This window comes from Penicillium concentricum (genome assembly GCF_028827145.1).
Source record: "Penicillium concentricum strain IBT 3081 chromosome Unknown utg000002l_segment0_segment0, whole genome shotgun sequence".
Lineage (NCBI taxonomy): Eukaryota > Fungi > Ascomycota > Eurotiomycetes > Eurotiales > Aspergillaceae > Penicillium > Penicillium concentricum.
In genome coordinates, this window is record NW_026622755.1 from 4,960,886 (window position 1) to 4,981,590 (window position 20,705).

A 20,705-nucleotide genomic window follows, 5' to 3' on the forward strand; every position below is an offset into this window, starting at 1 on the left:
CCGACTTCGGCTTCCTGCGGCTTGCGTCGGTCGCGCCTCAGTCCTCAGGTCTGTAGACTTCGAGGTTGTATAGTCTGAGGGATCTGGTTAAGGGTAGGAACGGGTTCAAGGTTTAGAAGGTTTTTTTTAAAATTAATGATCGTGGCAATGCCTATTTTCTGTTACATCGTTTTGATCGAATAGAATCTGTAAATCTCATCTTATCTCGTCTTTGATTTGTTGTGGCACATATATTGACTTGGTACTAACTGAGTTAGGCAGACTCTGGTTTACATGCTAGATGCATGAAATCGCTTCACGTGAAATTCTGGCGAAAGCAATAGAAATAGTATCTAACACAATTAGTGATTGACATTTATGGCTATTAGCAGAACGCTTGACAGAGGTATATACCTACATAGATACATATACGTGGCCCTAAAGCTTTGATCGAGCTCACCCTCTAAGGTTGACCATCTGTTGTTGATATCGAAAAGATTATATGTCGTGAAGTATTAATAAAATCAGTAATTTTACTGATACTCCTCCTTGCTGTGAATAGTGTCAGACCCACCTGCCTAATACGAAGTCGCAAGTATGACTATGTAGAACAATCAAAATCAGTTCTAAACAGACTTTTACCCATTTTGTAGGAGTTCAGTGCTATTCACAACTTCTTGATGTCCGCGTCGGTGCGTTGTTCATGAGAGCAATGCTTGACTTCACGACTGTCGAAACTTTCACCATCAAGTCATCATTGATAAATCGCTGATACACTAGGGCCGATCTGTAGCTACAACTTTAAGCGGTCTGCCAACTCCAGCTTCCTGCGACTTGTTTCAGTGATCAAAGCTTGTCGGAGCATACAGACCGGCATACCGGGGATTTAATTAATCCAGGTTGTGCAGTAATTTTGAATTAGTAATCCGTAATCCATATAAATTGCTAGGAAAAGGGATACTGAAATACAGAGATTTTAACACCATTGATTGGACCCATACATTTTAGGATACCAGTGTATTCGACAGTTATGAGCCCGGTTCGCACCTAGTAAGGCCACGATCACCAAAGTATAGGGCCGAACTGTTACGGAACTAGCCTAGTTGTGCAACTTAGACGGGTTTTAAGAACAAGAAGGTTTCGTTGAGGAGAGGAGTTCTCCTGAGCTAACAAATGTGTACATATTCCGTCGAAGGCGGTAACGTTTGGCAGATTCCGCGCAGCATAAGCAAGCATCTTCCATAGGGCTTCGTACGAAGTACGACGGCCCCATAACAATACCCCCCTCCCCTAGGACAATGACTGTTTGCTTCAATAGACGCCAGATTAGGAATCAATGGGAGAAGCAAACAAAATCGTGGCCTATGATTGGCCGAATAGGGCAAACGTGTTCGACGACGTCGTTGCTTTGTAGCATGTGGGCTGTAGTTGGAAGGCATAAATAGGTCCTCAATTCCCTTCTTCTTCTTCTTTTTTTTTATTTTTTATTCGCAGTCTCCAAACCTCCTGTCAACCATGGAGTCGTCTAACTTCAATCTTCTGTCGTACGACCCGCGTCAAGTCGAACCCTCCTCCCGGCGTATGCTCCTGCCCCTGACTCGCATTGAGCACGGAGGGAAGCAGTATGTCAAGGTCCGTCTGACTGCTGCGGGAAACGAAGCCCTTCGAATGCTGTGCTTCACTCCAGTGCAGCGGGAAGTGTGGAGCTGGCCCTCTCCCTCCGCCCTCTGTTGTAGAGGAGCTCATTGACTAGACCGTACGAGGCTTAGCACTTTTCATAGACGCAATCAACACACAATATCGAGGTTTCTAGACTCAGTTAGCACTAGCACGAAGCGTAGTAGCTAGCCTTATCAAGGGACCCATCGATCTTTCTAAACGGTGCGGTCTTCTGTAGCCACACGTCTAACGCTATTGTGTCCTTGAGTGCGTCCGCTGGCTCTGTGGTTGGTCTCGTGTAGCCTCTCCACTTAACCTTGTAGCTCGTACGAGCGTTGTTCCTCCTGCGTGTTTGTGTCTCATCTATAATTTCTTCGATCTCCCACTCTTCTTGGTCGTCGACTATGATTGCTGGTGGTTGCGGTTCGTGTGCCAGTTGGGACGGAAGGGGGTCTTGTGTCGCGAGTCGTACGAGGTTAACATGGAATACTGGGTGAATGCCGGGTGGCGTATCCAGTCGTACTGCGTGGGAACCAATAACTTCCTGAACCCTATATTTTGCGTTCTTCCAGTCGAGCTTCTTGCAGGGTCGTTCGGTCTGTATATTTTTCAGGTTTAACCAAACAGCGTCTCCGACTTGGAAGGTAGGCGCCGGTTGTCGGTGCCGGTTAGCGTTTGCTTCCATCTGTTGGTTGGCGTAGGCTATCGATGCACGTGCCCAGTCCATAGCTCCAGCTAGCTTTCGTACGATCGTTTCTGCTTTTTGGATTGGGCTTGGTTCTGGCGTGGTAATGGTGCTGTTTATACGCGGTTCCTCGATTGGTGGGTCAAATGGAGAGAGGTTATAACCGTGGGTTAGGAAGAAAGGGCTTACGCCGGTTGCTGCGGAGACTCGTCCATTTAACGCAAGTTCGGCCATTGGGAGTAGGCGTTTCCAGTCGTTCTGTTCAAATCGTACGAAGAGGCGTAGGTACACTTCTAACGTGCTATTGTGTCGTTCGGTCTGTCCATCGGTCTCGGGGTGGTAGGCCGTCGACAGCCGTCGTATAACCTTACATAGCTGGCAGATCCGTTCCCATAGGAGGCTTGTGAATTGGGTTCCTCGGTCCGAGACGATCGAGTTTGGGAATCCGTGTTGTCGTACGAGGCTGTCAATGATTGCCCATGCGGAGTCTTCGGCCGAAATTGACTTCATCGGCCTTAGGATCACTCCCTTTGTCAGCCGATCTGTGATTACCAAGATGTTCGTACGGCTGTCGCTTGGTGGTAAATCGGTGATGAAGTCGAGGGCCACGTCTCGCCATGGTTGTTCTGGCACCGGGAGCGGCTTTAGGAGGCCTCGCTTCAGCTCTCGCCATGGTTTCGCCCCGTTACATAGGTCACAGTTCCGTACGAATCTCCGGATGTCGATCGACATATTCGGCCAGAAGTACTCGCGGCTAACCACTGTATAGGTCTCCTCCCTCCCTGGGTGTCCGGTGAGTCGAGAGTCGTGTGCGGTCTGAATGATTTTCGTACGAAGGGGCTCAGAGTTAGGGACCCATAACCTTCCGCGGAAGCGAAGTTTCTGGGCTTGGTCGATTGTGCATTCGGAAGTTGAGACTTTTAGCTTTAGTTCTGGTGGGAACTTCCGTAGGCCCTGTTGTAGTGTCCGTATAGCGCCCTGGTACTCGTCATCCCCATCTCTCGCTAGCTCCCAGTCTTGTTCGTCAGGGGTTTGCTGTGCGGTCGTGGCATGGATATTCACAGTAGCCTTATCGTCTCCTATCTGCGTTAGGAGACACTTCGTACGATCTGCGATTCTTGGGTCTTCCTCGGTTGGGTTGTCTTGGTCTCGTCGTGATAGGGCGTCCGCTCGGGCGTTGTCTGTACCGGGGCGATATTGGAAGTCGAAGTTGAACCTACTTAAGAAGAGTGACCACCGCATATGCCGTTCAGTGAGCTTCCTTGGTTTGAAGAAGTATTCTAGGTTCTTATGGTCGGTGATAACGAGGAATTTCCCTTGGACTGAACGTAGTTCTGCGTCCCATGCTTCTAGGCATCGTACGACAGCGAGCAGCTCCTTATCGTAGATCTCATAGTTACACTCGGCGGGAGCGTTTTTCTTGGAGAAGTAGGCGCATGGTCGTAGCACACCCTTATCATCGTACTGTGAGAGGACTCCTCCAACCGTGTATCCTGACGAGTCGGACTCTACCACTGTCGTACGAGATGGGTCAAAGGCTGCTAGTATCGGCTCTGTTGTGAAGAGTCGTTTTAGCTCCTGGAAGCTCTTCTCGCATATAGTAGACCAGACAAAGGGGACGTTGTTTTGCGTGAGTTGGGTAAGAGGTCGTACGACTTCTGAATAGTTTGGGATGAATTGTCGGTAGAAGTTGGCAAAGCCGAGGAATCCCCTCACGCCTCGGACTGTGGTTGGTGTTTCCCAGTCGAGTATCGCTTGCACTTTTTCAGCGTCCATCTTAACCCCTTCTCCTGCTCGTACGATAAAGCCAAGGTACTTGGTTTCGGTGCATTCGAATTCGCACTTCCCAATATCCAAGTGTAGGCCAGCTTCCTGTAGCTTCTGGAGGACCTTCTTTACGTGTTTTCGATGATCTTCGATGTTCCCTTCCGAATAGATCAATACATCGTCGAGGTAGGCGGAGCAGAAATCGTCTAGGTATTCTCGTAGGGACCAGTTGATATATTTCTGGAATGAGCTCGGCGCGTTGGCCAGGCCAAAGGGGGTAACAAGCCATTCGTAAAGTCCGTACCTCGTACGAAACGCGGTTTTCCATTCTTCTCCTTCGGCAATCCGGATCTTATGGAACGCGGCTGATACGTCGAGTTTCGTGAACCATCTCGCTCGTCCGATCTGGTTCAGCGTCTCATGAATCAGGGGAAGGGGGTAGCGGTCCTTTTTTGTGAGAGCGTTTAGCGCTCGGTAGTCGACGCAGAAACGGAGCCCTCCTCCTGGCTTTCGTACGAATAGCACTGGTGCTGCTGCTGAGGATTTGCTAACCCTAATGAAGTTCTTATCCAAGAGCTCATTTAGGGTCTTTCGTAGCACTAGAAGTTCTTCGTTCGACATATTGTAGAGGGGCCCCCAGGGGACTATTGGTTCTTTACCATTTTCTCGTATAAGTTCGATTTTATGGTCGATTCCTTCCCCGCGGTGTGGTGGGAGTTTAGTCGCTTCGTCGGGGTCAAATAAAGGGAGGAATTCGTGGTACTCAGTGGGGAGTTCCACCTTTAGGTCCTTTGGTTTCTTGGTTTTCAATGCTTTCTCGATATCGGCCATAGAGACAGCAAAGATTTGGGAATCGTACGAATTATGGTCTTTTATTGCTGACTGAATCTCTCTATGCATTGAGAGTGCCGAGATCTCTGTAGTATCGGGGAGAGGAGTTTTGCCGATCCCATAGAGGCGGGTTTTCGATGATCGAAGATATAACCGGTTCCTTAAAGGTTCGAAGCAAGCGTTCTGTTGTCTCAGCCAGGGTAGGCCAAGAATCAGGTCGTATCCGATGGAATCAGGGATCATATAGAAGTAGGTCTCTTTCTCAAAGTGGTGGTCAATTGAGAGGGAGGTTCGTACGATTTGTGAAATCGTCCCCTTTCCTCCTATTCCTCTTAATGTTCGTGGTAGGATCTCGAAAGTCTCTAAGTTCCTTTCTTTCGCAAAGGCTTCACTGATAGCTCCGTACGATAGGCATCCGCTATCGACTAAGGTACGGGCCATAGCTTGTCGGTCTAGGGTCGCGGCAATGACAAACGGTGGGGAGTTCATACGCGTGGCTTCAAATTCTTCCCAAACAGAATGTTTCAATTTTGAAGTATCTAGCGACCTCCGTACACGATTTCGTACGAAGGTTATTCTTTTCCCGAGTCGTTGTCTCCATCTGCATCGACAGCGTTCACCTCTAGAGGTCGGGTGGCAGGCCGTAGTCTACAGCCCGCAATCAGGTGCCCTCTCTGTCCGCAGCGTAGGCATTCCCCCTTCATTCGGCGTTGGTCAATCTCTTCCCGGGAGACCCATTTTGCCCGTTCGTTCGTACGAGAAGGACTGCTCCTTTGGTTTGTCTTTAGGGCCGCGATCTCGGCTTCTAGGGCGGCGATCCTAGTTGCTTGAGTAGGTTCCCAGTCCATCCTGCCGGCGTCGTCTTGGGTGTTGCTGAGATTGCCACGGAAGAAGGGTCTTAACTTCTTCTTCTGGAGCGTTTCAATCTGCCGAAGGTCGTGGTCGATCCGAAGAAGGCGGTTCCGGTAGTCATCGTACGAAGCGAATTCAGCTCCGACGGTACTCTGGAGTAGATCGACGTTGATTGCGGTCCGGAGAAGGGCCATCTTCTGGGCATCGGACCAGTGTAATCCACCCGCGGTAACTAGTGTCTGGTCGAACTCAGATAGGAAGTCGTGGAGACTCCTCCTACCCTGCTTCATCGAATTTACTCGTACGAGGGCACGTTGTTCCTTGTCTGGGTCTTCAAAGTAGAGATCCATGGCTTGGTAAAATTCATTGAGAAGGAGGGGTTTCTTCTCATTCTCCATTGCTACGATCCATGCGTGGGCTTGCTGGCTCGCAATGCCTTCTAGCCTACTAAACGCGTAGTAGGTCTTCATTTCCTCGGAGTGAAAGTAGTGGGCATCCATCAAGAACTTGATTTTCAAGTTCGTACGAAAGGCTGCGTACTCCTTAGGGTCCTGTCCATTGTAGGTTCGTACATCGGGGTAAGTTGGCCGGGTCGGCCCCCTTTCTATCCTATCGTTCTCTCGTGGTGGGGGGAAGATCTCTCCCATCGCTTGTTGTGCCGGTAGTGCGTCTGGTAGGTTGTCGTGATCAAAGGTATTATGTCGTCGTGGTTGGTAAGACATCTTGTCTCTCACTCTGTACTAGTAGGAACTCCTTACTAAGCGTCGATAAAGGTGACGAACGAAACCTAATGTTACGGAACTAGCCTAGTTGTGCAACTTAGACGGGTTTTAAGAACAAGAAGGTTTCGTTGAGGAGAGGAGTTCTCCTGAGCTAACAAATGTGTACATATTCCGTCGAAGGCGGTAACGTTTGGCAGATTCCGCGCAGCATAAGCAAGCATCTTCCATAGGGCTTCGTACGAAGTACGACGGCCCCATAACACGAACACCCCCTAAAGCTATCCCCAATAGCCCCTGAAGCGGTACAGCAACCCCTAAAGCTATCCCTATAGCACCTAGCGCTGTATGGCAACCCTAAATCTATCAATGGAAGCAGCATTAATTCTCTCCGCCATGAAGGGCGATAAACTAAAGGACTCGCCGCAGTGGCTCACTTAGTATACTCGGGTGCAGCTATATACGATATAGAAGAATGTTTGGGACCACTATGATCCTAATACCTCCCCCACTATAAGGCCGGAAGCTCTAAAAGAGCTAATTGAACCGGAATACCTAGAGGATGGGAGTGAAACTAATCGGAGATATTGGAGAGATCGTATGGATATATACAAATTGAGATATGCTCGATGGGAGAAACAGGCGAAAGGACTAAGCGATATAAATGAATATATCCTTACCTACCTGGATTTAATGCACCATCTTAATCTGATAGGATATCATACACCGTATGATAGACTAGTATACCTGAAATCTCGCTTTACTCGGTCGACGGCGTATAAGGAGGAGGTTCGAATGAAATGGAAGGTCTTCGCTATGCAAAAACCGACGGGGGATATTGAGCTGTGGCTATAGTAGTGGAATTCCCTAAGAGAGCAAGCGATCAGCCTTAGTATTAACGTTGGAGATACTAATAGGGACTTCCTATACGTAGTGAAAGAAGTGCTTCCTATCTGGTGGCAGGGTAAATACTAAGAGATTGTTATCGATAAGAAGGTGTACGATACGCGAGATCTTATCGAATCTTTTCGCGCAATGAATAGAGAAATAGGGGTGCTAAAGGTATCATCAACCTCGCCCCCGAAGAGCGCCTTTTCCACCTGGTAAGGGCACCTAGAAGCTAAGCCTGAAGCCAAACCCTAGGCTTTATAGGCTTTATAGGCTTTATAAGAGAACCTACCCTTCGAAAAGAGGAAATGCCCCTATGGTAACACCTATCCTAAGTATAGGGTCACCGAATGCTAGGTTTTAAACGAGGAAATTCGACCGGAAGGGCTGAAAATCAGCGAGAGGAAGCTAGAGAAAGCAACCTAGGTGTTAGTAAAGAACTAGGCCTAGAAGAAATGGGTGGAGAAAACCATAGTAGAGTTAAATTAGCTAAGGTAAGCCGAAGCCGCCAACCAAGTTAGCTTTGCGACCACTGTCTAGCACTAAAAGGATAAGTAGCAAGGTGCGGATCAGAAGAAGTAAGAAGTGATTAGCTAGCGTGCCCTATCCCTTGCTAAGGAAAGCGATCCTATCCTAAAGAACCGCTAGATTTTAGACACCGGTTCTAGCTCCTATATATACAATAATCGAGATCTCTTCGTCTAATATACCCTAAAAACCACCTACCTCACCACTAGAGATAGCACCACCGAAGTGCTAGGGAAGGGTACGGTTAAATTGATTAGAAGACACCTAGTGAAAGGAAGAATGGAGATCACCCTAAGCGATGCCCTATATTCGCTAGGATTCTATATAAACCTAGTATCGTACTCGATGCTAATGAAGAAAGGGGGGATATAGTGCCAACGTATAAACTGTATCCGGGACCCTAACGATAGGCTAGTCGTCTATGTGAACCTATAGGATTAATTTAACCTTTGGATATTCGACGAACCCGGGGAAGCACCGCCTCAGTAAGCCTATTTCATATAGAGGAAGTCAGTGAAACCCCTAGAAACAAAGGTATCAAGCGAGCTATGGCACCGGCGATTGGGCCATATTGATCGTAAGAGTATGAAGAAACTCACCACTATGGTGGAAGGGGTTGTCCTCGATAATAAAGAGAAGAAGTCTACCGAGTAAGAATCCCTATATTAAACCTGCCACTTAGGGCGAGCACCTAAGTAGATATCAAGACGACTAGTTAGACGCACCTTTGGCCGTTTTAGAAGGGTCTATTTTAATCTAATCTAGATATAACTAGCATATAATAAGCACCGCTGGATATCCCACTTCTATCTAGAAGGACCGAGGTTTCACTAGATTATGACCTACGAACTAAAGCCTAAGTGCTAGCTAGCAATTAATCGCTTTGTGGAACTAGCAAGGAACTAGTGGAAGCTGCTAATTAAGGCATTCCACTATGACAATAAGTCCTCCGCCGGAAATACCGCCGAGTATAGCCTTAGCTTAGATGGTATCCTAATATATCACACTCCCCCTAGGCACGCTAAGATAAATGGGTATGCTAAGAGATCTAGCGGGATGATTATAAGCAAAATGAGGATGCTTACGCTAGAAGGGAAGCTACTAAAGGACCTATGGCCGGAGTTTACGAGAGCCGTAGTATGGATTTTAAACCGTACGCCGTCGTATATCACCGCCAAGAATCGCTAGGTCGTGCCGTAGGATAAGGTACGAAAGGAGTTTGCACCGTAAGCACCTAAAATCAACCTATCTAATGTTAGATTATACGGGAGCTTGGCCTATTATAGGATTAAGAAGTAAGTGAGAACCGATAAGATGAATCTACGGGCGGAGATTAGTTTCTTGGTAGGATATATGGCATTAAATATCTGGAATATCTGGTTTCCACATAGTGGAAAAGTGAAGCCTATTAGGGACGTAGTCATCGACGAAACACGGAGATACACCCCTGATTATAAGAGATATCAGCTAATTCCTATGCCAATTATATAAGAACCACAGGAACTCACCGCCGACGAGGTTGTTAAGGTAATAAATCAACTGCTTACTAGTTAGGAGACTAGGGAGCAAGAGGAAAGGGATCCACGGGATCTAGATGACTCCTAGCAACTAGATACCTAGCGGAATTAGTAGCAAAATCCCTAGTAAGAAGGGATAAATAGGGAGACTACCCCACTTTAGGGGGTGAATCGAGATATATTAATACCCTTACCGATAGTCTCATAAGCGATTCACCGAGTCCCTAAAATCCAGAAACCTTAAGCACCGCTAGGTGCTTTTCCAAGCGACGAAGACCTTCCTCCGCTACCGATTACCCCGCCCTAAGAACGAGAATCCGAAGCCGATGCTGGCCTAGGTCAGGGGGTGGATATACTAGACGGAGACCTAACCTACCACGAAGCTATTTCTAAAGCTATTTCCGACGTGGAAGATGAGCTAGAAAGGCAGCTATAGGCAGAATTGCTAGCACTAAGTAGGGAGATCACCGGTAGAATTAACGTAAGCAATATTATTAGCGGTAAGCGAAGACGTTAGGCGAGATAAGACCAGGATTTCGCCTACTCCACTTTGGCTATAGAAGAAGACCCGCTAGGAGTACGACACGCCTTTATAGTAGGCTTATACGCTGAGAAGCCAGAGATCCGGCGTTATCGAGATGATCTTCTACTAGTCCCTAAGCACTAGAAGGATGTTATAAATCATCCTTTCCAAGAAGGCTTCCTCGCAGTAATAAGAAAGGAGATCAATTCCTTAACCGAGAAGGATACCTACGAGGTTATAGAAAGGCCAAAGGATAGAGGTAAGTAGATACTCCCCTTACTATGGGTCTTTACGTACAAATTTAATGAAGATGGCTATCTTATTAAGCTAAAGGCTCGTATCTATATACGAGGAGATTTAGAAACCATTTCTCATAAAGAAAAGAGGGCTGCCACCCTAGCAGTAAGGACAGCAAGGATGATCTTCGCCTTAGTCGCTGCCTTTAACCTCGATTTAAGATAAAGAGATACTATGACGGCGTTCCTAAATAGTAAATTGGACAAGGATATATACACTTATATGCCTGAAGGTTTCTAGATTCTAGGTAAGTGTTAGAAGCTCCGCCGAGCTTTATACGGTCTATGAGTCTCGCCTAGGCTATGGCAATAAGAAGCAGCTAGCGTACTCCGTAAATTAGGGTTACAGTAAGCACCTAAAGACCCATATATTTTTATAGGAGAAGGACTACTAGTCTTCTTCTATATGGACGATATCTTAATCGCTAGCCACAGATCTATACGGGAGAAAGTAAAGTAGCTTAAACGAGATCTAGAATCCTACTAGGAATTGACTGATTATAGAGAAGTAGCTTGGTTCCTAAATATCCGAATCATTAGGGATAGGGAGTAGAAGAAGCTATGGCTATACCAAGATAGCTATATGATAAGCATCGCGACTCGGTACAATCTAATAGATAGACCACCGGTTTATACCCCACTACTAGTCGACGATTTAACCCTATTTCAGGGGGTGGCTACCCCGAAAGAGACCCTTCTTTACCAGTAAAAGGTGGGATCTGCTAGGTATACCACCACTATCACGAGGCCCGACGCCGCAAAGGCTACCGCACGCCTAGCGCAATACCTAATAAACCTAGGTCCCTAGCACCAGTAAGTAGCTGATCGGGTGATATCCTACCTACATTCTACCCGGTGTCTTACCATTGAATACGGTGTAGGTTCGGGGATAGACTCGGTGCAATTCGTAAGTGATACTTCGTACGGGGATCATTCTAATAGAAAGAGCTTAGCTAGGTATATCTACCAAGTGTACGGTGGCCCAGTGGACTAGAAGGCGAGTAAGTAACCCATAGTCACCACTTCCACTACCGAAGCCGAATTACTCGGGCTTTCCGAAGCAGCAAAGCAGCTTTAATAGTAGAGGAGACTACTTAATACCCTTAGTTTTAACCCCTCCCACGAATTAACCATCGATTGTGATAATAAGAGAACTATCAGCCTATTAAAGAGCGAGGATACAGCCTTCGAAACAAAGCTTAGGCACGTCGATATCTATCGCCACTAGCTGAGATAGGAAGTTAAAGAAGGGAGGATATAGGTGAAATGGGTGCCCATAGCAAGCATGGTAGCCGATAGACTCACGAAATTGCTTACTCGGCAAAAGCATGAAGCCTTCATTTAAATGCTTCATATGGTGGATATAGGCCACTTGATAGCATAAAGAAACAGAGATCAGTATACCGAGGTGTGTGGGGTTCCAGCAATCCTATACTAGCATCGCTGAGGGGGTGTGTCGGAGCATACAGACCGGTATACCGGGGATTTAATTAATCCAGGTTGTGCAGTAATTTTGAATTAGTAATCCGTAATCCATATAAATTGCTAGGAAAAGGGATACTGAAATACAGAGATTTTAACACCATTGATTGGACCCATACATTTCAGGATACCAGTGTATTCGACAAAGCTGTTATGCCTAAGGCAACAAAACAGCTATAAAATCACGTGATGGACCAGATAAGATGAAGAGTTGTTATCGAGGGCTTGAGGCCATATTGCGCGGGATAATTGACCAAGTATGCAACCCGTTGGACAATTCTCGGGCTTTAAGCTAATGTTCCTGACTTCCCATTAGCCATCGAGTTCCAACACCGGCTCACCTTCCCATTGATACTCCTTTTAAATGCCACTGTTGAAATAAACATGTCTTGTGCTGGCTACACCGTGACGACACTGTGAAACGAACAACTTCCCCTTCATTCCGTCGATTGTCGCGCCGACGGATCCACGACTACGGCCTTACCACCATGTTTTCCTCTGCGCTCAAGTCGTTCAGTTCCAATATTTCCGCCAATTACCAAATCTCACCTAACCCCACTGTCTATTCCGGCCCCTGGAAAATCCACGATGCAAAGAAGAAGTCCACGGGAACGGCAGCATCGGTGTTCATTTTTGATCGCAAATCGCTAGAAACACGCTCTGGTGGGTTTGGTAGGAGTTCTGGGTCCTCCAAGAAGCTACAAGATGATGTGATCGAGCGACTTAAGCGCGAAGCTAGCAATCTCGCGCGCCTACGGCACCCATCCGTTCTTCAGGTGCTCGAGCCTGTGGAGGAAACGCGTAGTGGTGGCCTCATGTTTGCCACGGAACATCTCACCGCGTCGCTCTCCGGGCTGCTGCTAGAAAAAGACGATCAAGAAAATACCACACGCGCTGGTTCGCGAACAAGCCGGTATGTGGTTGAGGAGGCGGACGGGACGCGGAGAAGAAGAGATGTAGAGATTGATGAGTTGGAAATTCAAAAGGGACTCTTGCAAGTTGCTAAGGGTCTTGAATTCCTTCACGAGTCTGCGGGTTTAGTGCATGGAAATTTGAACCCGGATGCCATCTACATCAATGCCAAATCAGATTGGAAGATCTCTGGTCTGGGATTCGCGGGGCCTCCGGACGCTTCTGAAACTCGTTCATCGCTTCCACCACTGGCTGTGTCTGAGGTTCTCTACCAAGAACCAAGGCTTCCCGCTTCAGTGCAATTGAACCTTGACTACACGTCGCCTGACTTTGCAATGGACTCTAATGTATCGTCAGCTGCTGATCTCTTCTCTTTGGGTCTCGTGATCATCGCTCTGTACAACTCTCCGCATGTCTCGCCTCTCCAAACGAACGGAAACTTAACCACATATAAGAAACTGCTGAGCTCCCCATCTTCCACTCCGTCGCAGAGCAATAATTTCCTCTGCTCAAAGCCAATTCCCAAAGATTTGCTTTCCCATGTCCTACCGAGGCTCATTACCAGAAGGCCTGCTCAACGCATGAATGCCCGAGAGTTCCAGCAATCACAGTACTTTGACAATGTGTTGGTTTCCACTATCCGGTTCCTGGAATCCTTACCAGCAAAGAATCCTAATGAGAAGTCTCAATTCTTGCGTGGCTTACAACGCGTACTATCTGAATTCCCCGTTTCTGTGCTAGAGAGAAAGCTGTTGGGGGCGTTGATGGACGAATTGAAGGATCGGGAACTCCTTCCGCTGATATTGCAAAACGTGTTTGGTATTCTTCAGCGGATCCCCAATGGACGCCGTGTCTTCCCAGAGAAAATCATCCCTCGTTTGAAGGAAGTCTTTGGAACTGGCTCGGGCAAGGGGGCTGCCGAACGAGACTCTAAGAAAGATGCAGGTCTCATGGTTGTGCTTGACAACATGAAGCTGATTGCTGATAATTGTTCAGGGATGGAGTTTAAAGATGGTGGGTTTTGTCATTGGAAACCTTTGGTCCTATATCTAACGTTTTTTCTCTAGATATTCTACCCCTGATTCGGCTCGGGCTAGATTCTCCCACTCACTCTGTGGTGGATGCTTCCCTTAAATGCCTCCCTGTGGTGCTCCCAGTTCTCGACTTTAGTACGGTCAAGAACGAGGTATTCCCTCCCATTGCTGCCACTTTCAGTCGCACTAGCAGCCTTGCTATCAAGGTTCGCAGTCTGGAAGCTTTCAGTGTCCTTTGTGGGGCCTCTGCAGAAGCTTCAGACGGGCTTGACGATGATTTGTCCGGAATCCAGGCGAGCAAGTCGAAAGCACCCAAGTCCTCGATCTTGGACAAGTATACCATTCAAGAAAAGCTCGTCCCATCTCTCAAGGCGATCAAAACGAAAGAACCTTCAGTGATGATGGCATCGTTGAAGGTGTTTCGTCAAGTCGGAACCGTCGCAGACACCGAATTTTTGGCTTTGGAAGTTCTGCCGGTTCTCTGGAGTTTCAGTCTCGGGCCACTTTTGAGCCTTCAACAGTTCAATGCCTTCATGTCTCTGATAAAAACTCTTTCAATGAGAATTGAACAGGAACAAAGCAAAAAGCTGCAAGAGCTATCATCTGGCGCTGGATCAACGGGTTTCCAGAACGGTGCCGACGAATTTTCGCAGTCCGCCACAGGCCTCAGTTCGCCCGATGCGGATGCCGGTGCTGGTAGCTTCGAGCGCCTTGTTCTTGGGAAGAAGGCATCTCCTGCGAATGGCCAGAGTATAGATATGTGGGGTAGTATGGAGCCAGAGCCAGCTAAGCCAACGGTTCCGAGCATGCCGCCTTCCTTCTCATGGTCTTCAAATAATGGAGGCATGACACCCCAAGCCAGTGCCCTAAGCCAGCAGTCGAACATTGGCTTTCGCTCCATTACTCCGGATCAGAAATTGGGCTCTTTCCCATCTCTTGCTCCTGCTCGGCAAGCTTCACCGGTTGCTCAAGTCTTCCCTGCAATGCAGCCCTCATCCTCTATCTGGGGAGCCCCGACCAATGCCAATATTCGATCCAACACAGGCCCACCGGGTCAGTCTTTTGGGTCAATGTCGACTATGACCCCCTCAAACCATATGTCCGGGTCAACGGCGCAATCGGGACCCAACTACTCCTCATTCTCAATCCCCCCTCCTCCGGCAGGAAGCACGGGGTCAAACTCTATTAGACCCCCTCCGGTGAGCACATCCAACAGATCAACGTCTTTCCAAGGCACAGGTGCGATACCGCAGCAGGGAACTCAGAAGAATGGGTTGGACAAGTATGAGAGCCTGATATAAGGGACAATTCTCGTTATTTTTTGCTGATACCCCCTTTGGTTGCTATTATTGCTATTATTGCCGTAATTTCTGTAATTTCTATTATCGCACATTGTCAACAGAGTGGATAGAGACTGTAATTAAGCAAAATGACAAAAGAATATTAGTAAATCGAAATAGTGCCAAGCAAAATAGATCGGAACTCCATCGGTGATCCGACGGTAGGGAGACACGTACCTGATTGGTGCCTCTTCATGCTATGTCATACCTCAAACCCCTCCATATGTACTCGATGCGCATTGCGCCCTTCTCCCGGAGCTCCGTGTTACGTTCACCCCTTCGAAACAGACTGCCCAAGTTATCCAACACATTCTCCTCGTCCCGTATAACTCGCGCGCTCGCTATGGACCAAAGCATCAAACAGCATTACCTAGCTGACTCGCCTCCTACGGTGGTCAGACTGGAAGTCAAGTCACACTTTGATACCCTCAAAGACCAAAACCTGAGGAAATATGCCCACTTTATGAGCAGGTATGATGTTCCTGGGTGATCTACCTACCAGTGCCACACACTATCGGCAGCTAATCTTTCTCAAATATATCCAGAGCCGCATTTGAGGGCACTCGAGTCACCCTGCGGCAGGTTTCCCCCGAGTCCGAGCCCATCTACGATCTTATCCTGTCACTCTACCATGCCTCTAATGGCGATTGGAACAGCCTCGCCCAGAAAACGCAAGTCAGCTCCGAGGACCTCCGTTTCTTCCTCGAATATGCGGGTCAATTCTTGGGAAACTGCGGAAACTACAAGGGATTCGGTGACTCGAAGTTTATCCCGCGGCTGTCCGCATCCGCGTTCGAGGCTCTGGCCTCGGCCACTGCGGAGACAAAGGCGGCCTTCCAGAAGGCTAACACCACTGGAGGAGGCATCTACGAGACCAGTGAGCAGTCGATGATGCACCTCGGATACCCCAAGGGTGGCCACATGACTACCTACTACCCCGATTCTCCGACGATCTCACAGGAGGAAATCACAGCAATTGGTGACTTGATGGAGAAAAAGGGACTCGCGTTGGAAAATACCAGAATTCGGAAGACATCCCCGGGTGATTTCGAGCTTTTGATCGCATCTGGTGTTTCGTCCCCTCCTGTGAAGGACCGGGATCTTGGCGAGGTGGACACATTCGAGCTTGACGGAGACCTGAAGGGAAAGACACTGCGTCTTGTATTTGGTGACCACCAGGAGGAGATGGCAAAGATTGCGCACAGCGTCAAGCAGGCGGGACTTGCTGCTGCAAATGACAACCAGAAGAAGATGTTGGATTCATATGCTCTCTCATTCGGAGCTGGATCCATCGAAGCTTTCAAGGAGAGCCAGCGCATCTGGGTCAAGGACCAAAAGCCCGTGCTGGAGACGAACTTGGGCTTTGTTGAAACATACAGAGACCCCCATGGTGTGCGCGGAGAATGGGAAGGCTTCGTTGCTTTGGTATGACACGTGCTGGGTTTATATTAACTGGTGTCGCTAACATTCCCAGGTCAATCTGGAACGTACCCGTGCCTTCGGTACGCTGGTTGATAGTGCCGAGAGCATGATTCCCAAGCTGCCCTGGGGCAAGGAATTCGAGAAAGACAAGTTCCTCAGCCCCGACTTCACATCATTGGAGGTCTTGAGTTTCGCCTGCTCGGGTCTCCCAGCTGGCATCAACCTGCCCAACTATGATGACATTCGCCAGAATCTTGGCTTTAAGAACGTGTCTCTGGGCAATGTTCTCAGTGCCAAGGCTCCTAACGAGGCTATTCCTTTCATTGCTGACAGTGACCAGGAGGTCTATCGCACATTCCGGGACCCGGCCTTTGAGGTCCAGGTCGGCATTCACGAACTGCTGGGTCATGGAACTGGTAAGCTGTTGCAGGAGACAGCGCCAGGAAAGTATAACTTTGACCTTAAGAACCCGCCCATCAGCCCTGTCACCAACAAGCCTGTGTCGACCTGGTACAAGCCTGGACAGACATGGAGCTCGGTCTTTGGTTCCATTGCCTCGTCATATGAGGAGTGCCGTGCCGAGTGCGTGGCCATGGTGCTTGCCTGCGACTTTGGCATCCTGAAGATCTTCGGGTTCGGCGATGGCAAGGAAGACTTGGCCGGTGAAGCTGGCGATGTCCTGTTCGCAGCCTACCTTTCCATGGCTCGTGCCGGTCTGGTTGCCCTCGAGTTCTGGGATCCGAAAACCCAGAAATGGGGCCAGGCACACATGCAGGCTCGGTACAGTATTCTGCGCACCTTCCTCGATGCCGGCGATGACTTCGTCAAGTTGTCTTACAGCAAGGAGGATCTCTCTGATCTGGAGATTCGTCTTGACCGGTCCAAGATTCTGACTCACGGACGTCCCGCCGTTGAGAAGTACCTCCAGAAACTGCATGTCTACAAGAGTACCGCAGATATTGAGGCTGGCAAGGGGTTGTACGACGATATTACCTCTGTTGACAGCTGGTGGGGAACCACTGTTCGTGAGGTCGTTTTGAAGAACAAGGTCCCACGTAAGGTCTTTGTGCAGGCCAACACTATACTTGAGGGTGACCAGGTCAGCTTGAAGGAGTATGAACCGACTCTCGAAGGTCTGATTCAGAGCTTTGCAGAGCGTAACGTTTGACGACTTTACATATATATATATATATATATATATCATATTACATTTATCTATATAAGAACATTGCAACATGGATGGATACAAGTGAATTGCATACATACAAATCAAGCCATCTCTAAATAGTCTCCTTTTTAATGTCTTCTCAGAGGTTTGTCATTGTGGTTTCTAAGAACTTGGGACCTACCCCTATTCACAACCAAATTACTCCATACTAATCTTTGAATCAGGGGCTCTCTACCACATTGGATTTGATTCCTTTGAATTTCTGTGTGATGTTAATAATAAAAATGCAAGACGTTGTGGTTACGACTACTATATGGGTGTATATTCCAGGGTTGTAAAGTCGTATATACATAGTCCCATATTAAACAATATTCGACTTTGATAACGACGTCTAGAATATTCAGTTCTGAACAAAACTAGATAGGTAAATAATTATAAGCCTACCAGCTCTTGAAATTGAAAATCAAAATCAAAATCAAAATTGGCTCCCAATCATGGTATGAAATGAGAGATCAAGAAGTGTTTTTGCGGGGACCGGCCGGAAATAGACCAAAGCCTATATATGATATAGGCATACTTGATGTTGTTTCGACTAGAGCACGTCTAATATCCTACAATAATATCCTAGAAATAAATCCAAGAATTAAACTGAATCCCACTAAATCAAACTAAAGAGAGAGGACACGGCACGTGCCAAGGTTTTGGATGAGGCGCTCGGACTTACCGCCAGGCAAGTTGATCTACCGTCCCCAACCTCTAAGCGCTCTCTTTCTCCAACACATTGTGAATATAGCAGTTGAAAACCTACATCTGCTCTACTCATTTTTGTAAAGTTTCTTTCATCCCAGTGAAAGAGTCGTTGAATTGGAAAACTGTCAAGACTTCCCCGTCCCCGCGACTTGGACGAGACTCGACCCAGATCAGTCGCATTGCTAGACTAGGTCAGTATTTGACCATTTTGGTTGCGCATATCAGCCTGTCTGACATGATTCAGGCAAGAACAGTAACCACGGTGTCGCGAGAAACGCCGCCGTCGGACGCATCAACCACGGCGTTCCCGCCCCATCCAACCGACTCCCTAGAGGAGGACGACGATTATTACACTGCACCTCCCCCACACTCTGCATCAGCGTCAAGTTCCTCACCCGCATATCCTCCGCCATTTTCATCTCTTATCTTCTCGTCACTTCCAGACAACAATCGCCCATACAAAGTTACTGAACCTGGACCCGCTTGTCCTCCAGCCTTAGCGCCTCCAGCACCTGTCGAGGAGTCGCTCGAGCCGGCCCCATCTTCGGCGGTTGTTGCTGACACAAAAACATCCTTCTCTGAACCAAAAAACGAGGGCTCTTCCGACGACGGTGAACCACCGCCGCCATACACAGAAGGCTACAGTCCACTTGAGTCATTTACCTACGTGATGGCTGCTGCAGGAGGTGCCTCCAGTATCATCACCCAGGTCCAGCAGACCGGGGGCCCGCCAATCAACACTCTTGGTGGTATGTTTGGTAACCAAGGCCGCTTGATATGCTTTGCGCTAATATGTTATAATAGATATTGGCGGAGATGAACACGTCGGTCTCGACCTTCGGTAGGATCACACATTGGTTGATATCTCAATTATGCATAGTCTAACAAGTTAATAGTGGTACCCGGTTCACCCTTTCGCGAGATGAGCTGTTGACTTTGCCTGAATTCGTTCTGCTTTCCCTCTTCCCCAATGGCCTCCTCCCGGATGGACATGCTACAAATGGGTTCCATGACGGGGATGTATTCCCAGTTGATGTACGCAAATCCATATGTTGGGCATCAAGGAAATCTTTGCTGACAGCTATTATCCAGTATGACCCGGTCTCACTTCAGTACATGCTGGATTTCTTCCGAACTGTTGCCCAAACCATCCCCTCATCTCTGCCTTCCGGCTCAAGCTCACCAGACTTGGATATGTCGGACGCAATGCAGGGTTCAGCACGTGACATGCTGCAAGACCGTGCTGGCATCATTGTCCTCCGAGAGGACCTCGACTTCTACGTGATCCCCCCTCGCGCCGAGATTGGACACGATGAAATGCTTGAAGTCAAGCGGGCAGCTGGTAGGTCGCTGTTGAGACAGGACGGCATCTTTTCGGGACTGCGGAAGAGCGAGGAGATTGGTTCCACCGAGCAGCATCTTATTGAAATGCTGACAGCCGGGTTAGTAAAATCCAAGATTTCAATCATGGACCGACGCTAATATATGATGTAGAGGTTTTGATCGTGCTGACCAGTGGGGCCACCGTGCCCCAGAGCCTAACAAGGCAGTAATCTGCAGTCTTGCACTGGCCAAACTCCGCACCGATATTCGCGGAGACCTATCAAACAACAACTCCGTGGGCATGGCCCAGAAGCTTCTCCTGTTCTGGCGGAAGCCTGCCCGCCGCTGCTGGTGGGAGGGTATCGAGTTGGACGATGTGGAGGGCGTCGAGGGGCCAGTCAAGGTCTGGATCCGGCGTGTGTGGACTTTGGAGATGGTAAGACCCCCATCCTTGGCAAACTCGAAGCTCTTGATAGCTAATCCCGTCGCAGAGTGTTATTGGACTTCGATGATTTTTTCCCCTAATTTTCCTTGCATATGCGATTACCATTCCCCCGGCCTTGTGCCTCGAAGTTTCGAATGTTATTTTTTTTTTCCAAAGTTGCATTTAAATATGTCAGCAACAATCATTCTGATTTTCATCCTACCAACAGCAGCGCTGGCGTACTCAGCAGTTTGGGTGTTCTCATTCCTTTCAGTGTGTTCATTTTCTAGTCAGATTGGTAAATTTTTCCTTGGATAGCCACTAGTTTAGCTGTGAAGTTTGAATATATGGTGCATATCTAGCATTCTGGGAATTGTAGCCTTTCTCTCAACCACATTCCATTTGCTTGTTTTGGATTTGTGTCTTGTATGGATGCGACAATGCTCCCAGTCCACCACATAGCCAGGACCCAAGAACAATGGGGAAATGCCAGTGTCTATTGATGAAGTGCTGATTCTATTGATGATCCTATTGATGATATTTACAAGAATTAATATGCCTATTGACCTGTTGACTATAACGTTTGAATGTGATGGCCTGAGGCAT

The 20,705-nt window shown here is 48.0% G+C and overlaps 3 protein-coding genes across 3 annotated transcripts; all 3 read left to right on the forward strand.

Annotated features, from left to right (window-relative positions):
* Positions 1-12,214: 12,214 nt before the first annotated feature.
* N7517_005531 (putative protein kinase Scy1) lies at positions 12,215-14,973 on the forward strand (the record flags this gene model as incomplete). Its single annotated transcript, XM_056723261.1, has 2 exons — positions 12,215-13,652; positions 13,706-14,973. 2 exons carry the CDS (start codon positions 12,215-12,217, stop codon positions 14,971-14,973), a joined length of 2,706 nt encoding a protein of 901 aa, XP_056579511.1.
* A 262-nt stretch (positions 14,974-15,235) lies between these two features.
* On the forward strand, positions 15,236-17,602 carry N7517_005532 (dipeptidyl-peptidase III; the record flags this gene model as incomplete). Its single annotated transcript, XM_056723262.1, has 3 exons — positions 15,236-15,483; positions 15,558-16,437; positions 16,487-17,602. 3 exons carry the CDS (start codon positions 15,236-15,238, stop codon positions 17,600-17,602), a joined length of 2,244 nt encoding a protein of 747 aa, XP_056579512.1.
* Positions 17,603-18,587: 985 nt separating this feature from the next.
* On the forward strand, positions 18,588-20,187 carry N7517_005533 (putative general stress response protein Whi2; the record flags this gene model as incomplete). The annotated part of the gene is made up of 6 exons (XM_056723263.1): positions 18,588-19,101; positions 19,157-19,193; positions 19,249-19,387; positions 19,445-19,794; positions 19,847-20,111; positions 20,167-20,187. The coding sequence occupies 6 exons, from the start codon at positions 18,588-18,590 to the stop codon at positions 20,185-20,187; spliced, it is 1,326 nt and encodes a 441-aa protein (XP_056579513.1).
* Between the last annotated feature and the right edge of the window lie 518 nt (positions 20,188-20,705).